We start from the raw sequence: 11,506 nt of genomic DNA on the forward strand, positions 1-11,506 counted from the left end.
GAGAACAAAGATTGTTTAAGAGATAGGTGGGAGAAAGATCAGGAAGAAGTACAAGATGATTATGGGGGAACCAGAGGAGTATAGTAACTATGGTAACCAAGGGAGAAGAACACTTCAAGAAGAAAGAAATCACAATGTAAAATGCTGTATACAATTTGATGTGGATGACTATTGGATTTGGTGAATAATCTGAAGTAATTTTTCTTTGAGAAAACAATTTCAGTGAACTGATAGATATGTAAATCAAATCGCAAAGAGAATTCAAATAAAGCAGTGTAAAGGAAGCAGGAAAAGTTTGTATCCACCTGTTTTTTGTAAGTTTCAGAGTAACTGAAAGAAAAAGAGATGATTTTCTTAAAGAACATGCAGAGATAAAAGATGAAAGATTTTGTAACAGGGAAGATGTGAGCAATTTTATATGCCTTGGAGAAGTGGCTAGGGAAAAGAAGAGACTCCACAAGCACAAAGCAGAATGGAAGGAACAATAACGGGTGAGAAGACAGAATCAGGAACACCGGTCAGGTATTAATGTTGTCAAGAGACTCTTGAATAAAGAGATGGAAAACTTTGATATGAAGATAAAGAAAAAGGAAATGAAGAATTTTATGTAGAATGATCTTTATCTTCTCCATAAAGCTGTTAGGCAAGATTTTCTATGGAGAGTTTAGAAAACTAGATGTAAGTAAAATTTAAGAAGCATACAAAAAAAAAAAAAAAAAAAAAAAAAAAAAAAAAAAAAGACTCTTGAATAAAGAGATGGAAAACTTTGATATGAAGATAAAGAAAAAGGAAATGAAGAATTTTATGTAGAATGATCTTTATCTTCTCCATAAAGCTGTTAGGCAAGATTTTCTATGGAGAGTTTAGAAAACTAGATGTAAGTAAAATTTAAGAAGCATACAAAAAAAAAAAAAAAAAAAAAGAAAGAAAGAAATTGCTGTTCTTAGGAATGGAAAAAGCATAAGCCAGAAAAGATCAAAGGGATTTATGAGTCTTTGAGGTAACTTGTTGCCTAAATAGTGAAAATATTTCCTAAAAAAAAGATAGTGCTTCTGGCTTTATTAATATCTGCAGGCTAAGATTTGTTAAAGTTCTGATTTATTTAAATATTGAGCGGGAAAATATATTTGAGTCTGGGCTAAAGAAAGCTTTAGACAAGAAATTGAATAATGATACAATTGGCCCACTTAAGAATTTCCAAAAACAGTATGAAAATGTGCCCATGTCAAAAAAAAAAAAAAGGGAGGGGGGCTGACATTTACACTAGTGGTGCAAAAACATGGTGTGGGAAACTGCTGGCACTTTTGCACTAATCAAGCCAGTGGCACCAAACTCTACTAATAACCCATATATCCTACACCAACACACACTCACAATTAATATTTTAGTAGTGCCATATTTATCTAGCAGTGTATTGTATTAATTTCGTTGAATCTCAGCCCTTGAGTATGCATCTTTTTTAATATCCTGTGTGATGAAATGAGAAGTCTCATGAAGCACATCTTCCATGTAACAAAATGCAAGGATACTTTAAAAAGTTTGTGGAAAAATAAAATTAAAAGATAATACGCATCTTTCCATGAACTTTTTGAAGACCACGCGTACGTGGTTGCCTCAAGTAAAACACTTGTACGACTCTTTGGGTTGAGAGCTAAACCAGCTACTATTTCCATGGATCTTTATTTTTCCTTGAAAGAACAATAGACAGGTAAACTGTCTTTCTTCACACCTGGACATTTGGCAGAGATTTTCTCAAAAATGAATAAAGTAAACTTGTCACTTCAATGGAAGCAAAATCCAACATCATCAGTTGCCAGTGACAAAATCTGAGCTTTCAAACAAAAATTACAATTTTGGAAAACATTATGATTTGCCCCGTTGCACGTTATTTTCCCCATTCTTAAAAGACTTTTCTTATAAGACAGGTGGCACTACTAACAAATGTGATATTGCATAATAAAATTTGCTACCATTTGGAAAATTTACATAACCCAGTGATCCAATATTTTCTAAATGACCAATGCCTGCTCTTAAAAAGAGACCTATTCAAAGTGCAAAAGACCCATTCAAAGTGCAAGATAGACAATGGGGATTTTAATAAAACAAGTATGGAAAGCATATTTATATGATTTTAGATTCCACATTGCAAAGAAAAATCCACAATTATTTGCAAAGGCTACTAAAATTCTTCACATTTTTTCAACTAACAAAATCTGTGTAAGGCCAGATTTTCTTCATATACTTCAACTAAAACAACATATTGAGACAGATTAAATGTAGAAGCAGATATAAGGAACCAGATGTCTTTTATTAAGCCAGACATTTGCAAAATTAAACCACGGAATTGGAAGTATAAAACAATAACATTCTTGTCACTATTTTATTTTTTTTGCTTTAGAAAATATATTTCATTTTCATTAAAAATATTTATGTAAACTTGTAATGGATTTATTACTGATATTTTTAAGTAAGTTAATAAGTATTTAAATTTTTCCAGTTTTTTAAATTTTTTATGTGGTAAATATTAGTAGATTTATCTCATAAAAGAAAGCTCACTGGGGTTCTTCGTGATTTTTGAGAATATGATAAATATCTGAGACCAAAACAATTCAGAAACACTAATGTAGACCAAGCACTAAGCATATAATAAACTATTCAAGAGCTTTTAACACATGTCACATGATCTCATAAAGTAAGAGTTGAAAAGTTATATAATTGCACTTGTAATAGTATAACAGGAAGAATTTTCTTTCTCTTTCTTACTCTGTAAACTTTAAAGAAATCATACCATTCCTATGAGAGAGAAGTGTTCAGTGCATGCTGATGACATTCTCTCCGTTCTTCCTTCCAAGTCTATGAGTGTCATTTCATGTGTCCCATTTACAGGAGTAAAATTAGCATGTTATCCAGTCACCATTTGGCTCATGACTCAATGTCACTATAAAAATCATTTTAGCAGCTTTGTAGGCCCAACTTCTTCTAGGATACATTGATGTGGAACGCTTCAGTTTGTTTAATATAGGAGACGTAAGTACATACTTTTGATAGCCTTATGAAATCTATCTAAATCTGTAAATTCTACTAGAGTAAAACCTCCTGGTGTATTCTCTCAGATATTTTGTGTATATGTTACTACAAAAGGCAAAGGGCATAAACAAGGAAAAGACCAACAGGAATCATGAATCTCAGTTCAGAAATCCATTATACAAAGAAAGAATTCTTAGAGCAGTGAGACGCTGCTTCTGTTGTTAAAGAGTTGGAAAGTGCGGATTTTTTAAGGAGGAAAAGAGAGAGAAAACTTATTTTTATTTATGAATTTTGGTTGAATTTTTAGAGATTTGTGCTATAAAATTTAATCTGTTCAGTATTTAAATAATAAGATATCTTTTCTTTCTCCTATTAGACTTTAAATATTAGCATAATTGGATCTTTTGTATAACTGGATACAAAAAAAACCCACTATATTATCTTGTCTATATCCAATACTATCATTTTGTTATGTCTAGAAAATTCCAATTACAGCATCATAACCAGGAAACTCAAGTGAGGAATTAACGTTCACTTTTGGTAAATTTTCCAGGTTTTTTTTCTGATTAGCTTATTTGTATAAGGTCAGCATAAGTGCTAATTGCTACTCTATTAAACTATCAGCTGCTCACATTTATTTGATTTTTTTGGAATTTTGTCTTTTTTTGGTGAATATTTGTCAGACAATTTTTTGGTGACAGTTCTTCAGAATTTCAAAGCAAAAGTACAAGTCATCAATACAGCAGTATATTGGTGTCAAAGTTATTCTGGTTCTCTGGTAGTTGTATCACTAAGTAAAAGAACTGTGTCTAAATACTTGACTGAACAAAAACAAAATAAAAATGTAGCTGCCATGCATGTTAAAATAACTGTTTTTGAGCACCTAATAGGAATTCACTAAAAGAACTATTATTATGGAGAGAGAAAAATAACAGTACACAGCATTTATATATTTTGTTTAAAAATGTGATTGTATTTTTTCCTTCATTCGTGTATTTTTAGTGTGTGCTATTTGTCAGCTATTGTTCTTTTATTGGAAAAGAAATCTACTGTCTGGAAAAGTAAAACATAAAAAATGAAATACTACTTTTATAATAATAGCTCTTATTATGATGATAATTATAATAACTGGACATCCAGTACTTAGTTTCTATGTTACAGTATAGAATTGGATGCACATCACTCTAGCAAATATATTTCAAAAATGCTTAAGAGGAAGGGAAGTTTATAGAAATAAGCTCTTCTCACAATTGTCCATATTGTCTTTCACTCAATCTAAATGAAAGCATCTATGAACATTTTAAATGTGAGCATAACATATATTTATATCTTTCATAACCCTGCTCTTCCTCCATGTGTTCATTACTTAGGAGGGCACTAAATGAAAATTCTAAGTAAGTTGTTGTCTTCCTTCATATAAGCAGAATTGCCACCAGGATCTCTTAACATTCCCAAATAGATAAATCCTAACAGTATACCTTCTTTTGATTCATATCTTCTCATGGAAAATGTTGCCACCTTTCTCTGCCTCATTTTTGATATTTTAAATTTCCTTAAAACTATTAACAGCGAAGTGAATTAGATGTAAACTACTGCATGCCCATGTATTATTGTGATACTCTGCACAGAAAAATGATAATAGCCAAAAACAAGGAACTTTATTGCAAAATACAGTGCCCTCTATGCAGAACTCACAGGCCTGCGTTTAAGTCATATTTCTGTGTAGGGTTTAGCAGTCACTTGAAATCTCTGAGACTTTTTTTTTTTTCATCTGAAAAATGAGGATATTTTTCCTACTTCTTTGAGTTGTTACCAAATGAGAAATAATAAAAGGTGTGATTTTTTTTAAAGCCTATGTTTTAAAAAGCCATAAGAAGAGACAGAGTCAAAATGATTATAAAACGAGCTTATTTCTGTAATCCCACCTCCACTTAAACGTTTATAAGATACATTTGCTAGGTTGATGTACATGTCCAATTCTAAGCCGTAAAAGTAATGTAGGAGCTAAATCTTGTGTTGGTTAATGGTGGCAGAGTAGATGATGAAAATATCTTTATAACTAGTAACACTAAATTACTCCAAGGTCAAAAACTTTACCCAAATTCTTACTTATTTATGTAGACAGGCAGCCTGGAACGGTAGATAAAGCGGGCTAGAATTTTGCAGGCCTAAGTTTCAGGCATGTAATTAACTATGTGAAGATAGGCAGATCACTTGAACCACCTGGTCCTCATATTCCTCACCTCTAAAAACTTCTAGATTGAATTAAATGAATTTTTAGGACTTGATAATTTAGTATTATCAGGGAGCAGGAAAGTTCTCCATGGCTACTAATGAAAGGTTATTAATATATTTCTTCCTCGATGGTCAGTTCTATTCAGCGTACTTTTATTTAGCACTGACTGCGTGCAAAGGACTCTGCTAGAAATTGTACATGATTAAAATACTAATGAAATGTAGTTTCTGTTTTGTCAGATCCTCTAACCTGTCTAGAAGAAGTAATCACAATGCTAGTTAGAATTTATGTGCTCTGTACAGGCACAAATCAGGTCCGTGCAGTGCTAGCTAAAGACATAGGGAAAAGAGAAGATGGTGTTTGGTTGAATTTGGAGGGCTAAATTTATTTCAACAAGCAAGTTTGTTAGAGATAAGGCATTCTAGGTAGAGTAACAGACCTGAGCAAATGCATCAGCAGAGAAGCTCTAGAAAAATATTGTGTTTTATTCTGCAACATACCAAGCATAAGAGCAGGTGGTTGAAGTTAAAACAGCAAAAGTGGGTCCCTTCCAGACCATGGAAATGCTTTTAAAAATTCAGGATGTGTTTTGTAAGCTGAGGGGCAGGTTTTGAAGGCCTTTGATAATGGTCAAAGGTGACTTTAATGGCAGCATTTTGGAAAGATTGGGGAGTTAAGAAACAAGGAATGGAAGAACTCAGCAATGGTCCTTTTAAGAGCTTTTCCTGTGTTTTACGGGTAATAAATGTGAGTGACATCAAATAAAAACAAACATGACCTGGCAAGTGATTAGACATGATATCAACTGAGAGAAATAAGTGACAATATGCTCCAGCATGGTGTGTCGTGTTAATGGAAAGTGACTGATGACATCAGAAATGGAAGTAAATGAAATTAATAGCATGCCTTCAAAAGAAGGCCCAGTTTATCCAGAAAAGAATAGTGCTTATGCAGAGACATTTTGTGTGAGAAAGGAAGAGATTTAAGAGAACTTGCAGCAGATATTCTATATCTTCTCAGAGAAAGAAGATGCAGAGTCATCTCTTAAGGCAGGTGGTGTCTGGTGTGTGGACTAGAAAAGATTTGGAATCCTTTCCACAGAGAAAAGCATATGGAAGAGTCAACTAGAGGTAAACAAAAGAATTTCTGAGCAGCACCAAGTGTATACTAATAATAGAGCTGGAATTTCTAGTTGAGCCAATTGGCACAGTTTTGTGACTTTTTCTGGTAACACTCAACCACAGATCAGAGAAAGTGCACTGTCTGTTTTCCCAGTGGTGATGCATAGGTAGGAAGGCAAAGATGACAATTAATCAAAGATACTTCTGATGTGAATAAGACACTGCACAAAATGGTGGGCACTTGATTCACATAGGACTGGACCTAGAGGAAACTAAAATAAAAAAAAGGTTAAAGGAATTAAACACAGGACCAATGTGAAGAATTCATTTATTAAGTGTAAGTGGAAAAGGAAAAAACTAATGTGGCTATAGCCAGAGGAGGAAATGTTCAAGTTCAGGATTTTTTAGAAAGAGGTAGTTTTGAGAGATCATTGTTTATATGCCTTTGAAATTTCATTTCAAAGATTCAGTCAAGAGAGTTTTTAATACTTTCGAACAGTGACTTGCCAAGGGGGGCAGAGGGAGCTGTCCTCCTGGACTGGGAGCAGTATTTGATCACCGACTGTGTTTAGAATTGCTGGTGTGTGGTGATAATAAAAAGCAACCTGAAATCTGGTCAATTTCATGAATATTCTTAGACTGTCTACAGACAATGCACTTGTGTACTGCTTATCTCTAGGATGGACCCATACCACTTGACACCCCCTCCCCACCCGACCTCAGGTTATTCTCTCTGGAGTTGAAGGCTGACTAAAATGATGCTACAGAAAGAGAATTTTATAATCTAGACCATGTATCAACAAATGCAGGAATGTAGGCCAAATCTGGCCCTCTGTTTTGTAAATAAAATTGGTTTATTACATTTTTTTTAACATATTGCTTATGGCTGTTTTTTAACTCTACGGGCAAAGTTGAATAGATGGACTAGAGACTGCATGACCCTCAAAGCCGAAATATTTACTATTAGGCCTTGTACAGAAAGAGTTCCCTGATCTTTGATCTAAATACTTAAGAAAGAGCACTACTTGCTTGTGGACATGTAAACAAGACAGTTGTTTCACAGTTGTAACAGGCCAGTAGTTTAATTAAGTGTATTTGTTAGATGTTTATCATTGACTACCATTATATTTACCTACTAACTTTTCTCTCTCTGTAGTCCCTGCTATGTGGATATTTGTTAGCAATGACTGATGTGGAAACTACATATGCAGATTTTATTGCTTCAGGAAGAACAGGTAGAAGAAATGCAATACATGATATCCTGGTTTCCTCTGCAAGTGGCAACAGCAATGAATTAGCTTTGAAATTAGCAGGTCTTGATATCAACAAGACAGGTGAGTCATTTGACACACATCTCTCTATGAATATGGAATAATTTGCAGCATTTCACTAAGTAGGATTAAGGCACGAAAAGCCACCTTTGAAAGCAACCTAATAAAAATAGTTGTAAACAGTCTAGGGCAAGATAAAAGTCTAGGATAAAAGTCTAGTTAAAAGTCTAATGCCTTAATCACTCCCTCTCTGTTCTCAATGACTTCTCTTCACAGGGGTCCCCACTCAAATACAGAGTCCTCAATCTGATTTGATTAATGCAATCAATAAAACACATGATTTTTTAAAAATCCTAATATCTATAAAAGCTCTGAAGTTGCTTATGTAGAATATTTAACAAAGTTGGAGCTCCTACCCTTGACACTACTGGCTACCTCTAACATTTAATACATAGATATTTAACAAGGTTGACAGGTGAGTCTGATGGACCTTAATTTTAAGAACCATTTCAGAAAAAAGTGTCTCCAGAAACAATTTTATTGAGAATGAAAGTGAAATAGTCTCTTATATAAGTAAATCTTAAGTATAAGGGTCTTTTAGTGCAAAAATAACCTTTAAAAGTGAAAAGAATTCATGGTTAAAGAACCATAATTTTATGTACATGAAAAGCACTTAACTTGGTTTCTGACTTGCAACCAACCATTCGGTAAGTCTTCACCACTAGAGTTTTTACGGCAAAGCCTTCAGGTTATTGGAAAACTGAGTCAGAGTATATAAGGTCATGTGCCACATAACAACGTTTTGGTCAGTGATGGACTGCATATAAGATGATGGTCTCATAAGGTTAAAATGGAGCTGAAAATTTCCTATCACTTAGTGACACCATAACCCTGGTCACATTGTAGCACATTACTTGCATAGGAGCAATAGGCTATACCGTATAGCCTAGCTGTGTAGTAGGCTGTACCATCTAGGTTTGTGGAAGTACACTCTGTGATATTTGCACAATGATGACATTGCCTAATGACACACATTTCTGATGAAATCTCCTAATGACACATTTCTCAAAATGTATCCCCACCCTCAAGTGATGCATGATTGTTTATGTTAATGAAACAACTCAACATTACCTTTAAATACTTAAGGACAGCATTTTAGTCAATGCCTAAAGATCAGTAGGTCACAGATTGGTCTTTTCAATTTCGGATTAATAATAAACCTTTAAAATAACCACTTTGGAATATATAGACCTATGTATATTTTAGGTTTTATTGTTATTGTTTCTCTATTATTGATACCAGTAGTTACTTCCCAAAACACCTCTGAGAAAGGCTATAGGGAATTATTCCAATTTGGTGACGTGGGATGGATAAGTGCATTTTTTCTGCAGTCTTTGAACATTTGCTAATTTCTTTCATAAGAGCTAATATTTTTATTTTTTACGTGAATATGCTACTTAAAATTATCTGCATTAATTTTAGCCACCCTTAATATTAGGACATTTTTATTCATAGTATAATTTAATTTCTTTTCTGTTTTCCCTGAAATTGAGAATTGTTAGCCTCAAAACCTTTCTTATACAAGAGAGCATATTAAATTACCACAATAATTTAAATAACAAATTTGTATTTTAAATTAATAAATTTAATTATTTTATATTTTATATTAATTATGTTATAATTAAATAATTCAAAATAATTCAAGTATCTTTATGCTTGACAATGTCTTCTTTTCTCAATATTTCTGCAGGTCAATTATAATTCTTTAGGCTATTACAAAATTTTCTTTCTCTTCAAATCATAAAATCCAAAACTAGGCAAAGTATATACAGCACTGACCTTATTATTCTAAGTAGAAATAAATAAAAATAATAACTACAATGTGAAAGTCTAAAATATAAAAAATGACAAATGTGTAATGGCAAATTTAATATCACTAACTGAGAATAGTGAAGGATTTTCTTTGTAATTCCTGAGTGTTTCATTCCCATTTTAGTTCATTCTCAACAATATTGCTGTCCCATATTTACCTTGATTTAACAAGTATCTATTTAGACACAGCTGTGTTGTGCAGCATAATGCTCAGTACTGAGAAGTATCCCCAGACACCGAGATAGTCCCAAGCCCCATGGGACTCAAGTTCCTCATCTTATATTTATGTAGTCACTTTCATCCTTAAATCTGACATCTGCCCTAATTTGACTTCATTCCTTTGGTTACCAAGAGCTTCTCCTATTTATCAAGTTCTTGTTGCATGCTAATCTACACATCTCAGTTTTAGGCCACCTGCACATCTTGGGAGCCTGTTCCTTATGCTAATAATAAACATAGTGTATGAAAGCAATATAATGTCTGGTCATACTCGGTACTGCTTTAGAACAGAATATGATTTTTATGTAGAAGAACTGCTTTTAATTTTCCTAAAGACTTAATACCACTGGAGTATAGCAAGGTGCTGTGTGTGCACTTGCTAAGAGCAGAGGAGAAACTGCCTTTCAACATAGTCCAAAGAATGGACCAGCCCACTTAACTTCCATCCATATGCATTATGATACCAGACTTTTAGCAAATATTGACATAATTTGTATTATTGCAACACCCCAAAATATTTTGTCCACCAAGCCATATAGGTTGCCTAGTAACCAAATAACACATGCAAATATTTGAATCTTTGAGTCAAGGATTGCCTACAGCTTGACCTCATGTAGAGTGACCTAATATGGAGTGAAAGCATTGTTCAGTTTCAGTGATTGCTGTTTCAGTAAGGTTGCAGCTGAGGGTGCAGTTATGATGTTGGTTATATTGGAGTTGTGCATGTGTTCTCTAAGGGCAGGCCAGAGGCTCTTATAGCTATTTGAGAAGGGACTGACCAGCTGACATAATGTCTTTTCATCTTCCACTATTGCTTTTAATGTGAACTAATAGAACCTCTGAGAAATTAGCTGGGTTATTATCAAGTGCTATAAATAATGGAAAATGTAATTTAAAAATATTTCTTTAAGTAAGATAGTCAGGCATAAAAAGGTAAACATGCCCCCACTTCTGATTTCTGCTTAAAGGTACTTCTGATGTCTGCAACCTGTGAAACCATACTTAAGTGCCATGTCCTGGTCATGAAATTTGCTAGCTATTTATCAAAAGCATAGCTTATCACTAACCACTGTGAAAAATCAAATATTATTTTGTTTTTGAGCCATGCCATCCCAAGTTCACAGAATTAGCCAGCCCTTAAAAACTGAAGCTGTTCTCTTGATGGTGATGACTCCACCTGTCTCTAAGAATTTCAGACTTCTTGAGTATTTCTGAAGTTTCCAATATAATGTATTGAGAATTGGTAAATATAAGCAATAGTTTTTATTTTGCCTTTATCCTCTTTTTCATTTTCTCTTACAGAAGGTGAAGAAGATGCACAGCGAAATTCCACAGAACAAAGTGGGGAAGCCCAGGGGGAAGCAGCAAAATCTGAAAGCTAACACCCCACTTTGACCTTCAGCAACACCTGACAATGTCTCAAATCTCCAGACATGGCTGGAATGCATTTGTTTCCATGAGTGAAAAGGGGAAAAAGAAAATGGCTGTGCTGCATTACAGGAACCTGCGTTGAAAGATTTTTTTTTAAGTTTTCCATTTTTTAAAGTTTTGTTCAATATTTTCCATAGTGTGATGGTGTACACAGGATAGAACACACTTTTTTAAAACCTAATCTTTCCCCTTAATCATTGTTTGTTGGGGGAATTGATTAAGTCTAACAGATTCATCAAGACTCCTTAGCTTTGTTATCCAGGCATTTGAAAATATCCATTAATGTGAATATTACCTGAATTCAGTATGTTGGGTGTCTGCACAGACCT

General features: G+C 33.7%; 1 protein-coding gene across 1 annotated transcript in view; it reads left to right on the forward strand.

Annotated features, from left to right (window-relative positions):
* The window catches only part of PKIA (protein kinase (cAMP-dependent, catalytic) inhibitor alpha), an 85,513-nt gene extending 74,266 nt beyond the window's left edge, over nucleotides 1–11,247 (forward strand). The window contains exons 3-4 of the mRNA XM_008576267.1: nucleotides 7,541–7,718; nucleotides 11,049–11,247. Of these exons, the coding sequence (XP_008574489.1) occupies nucleotides 7,568–7,718; nucleotides 11,049–11,128 (231 nt within the window). The 5' untranslated portion in view covers nucleotides 7,541–7,567 and the 3' untranslated portion in view covers nucleotides 11,129–11,247. The remainder of the gene's footprint in view (nucleotides 1–7,540; nucleotides 7,719–11,048) is intronic.
* The last annotated feature ends 259 nt before the right edge of the window (nucleotides 11,248–11,506 follow it).

The sequence above is a fragment of the Galeopterus variegatus genome, unplaced genomic scaffold (genome assembly GCF_000696425.1).
Source record: "Galeopterus variegatus unplaced genomic scaffold, G_variegatus-3.0.2 Scaffold61, whole genome shotgun sequence".
Lineage (NCBI taxonomy): Eukaryota > Metazoa > Chordata > Mammalia > Dermoptera > Cynocephalidae > Galeopterus > Galeopterus variegatus.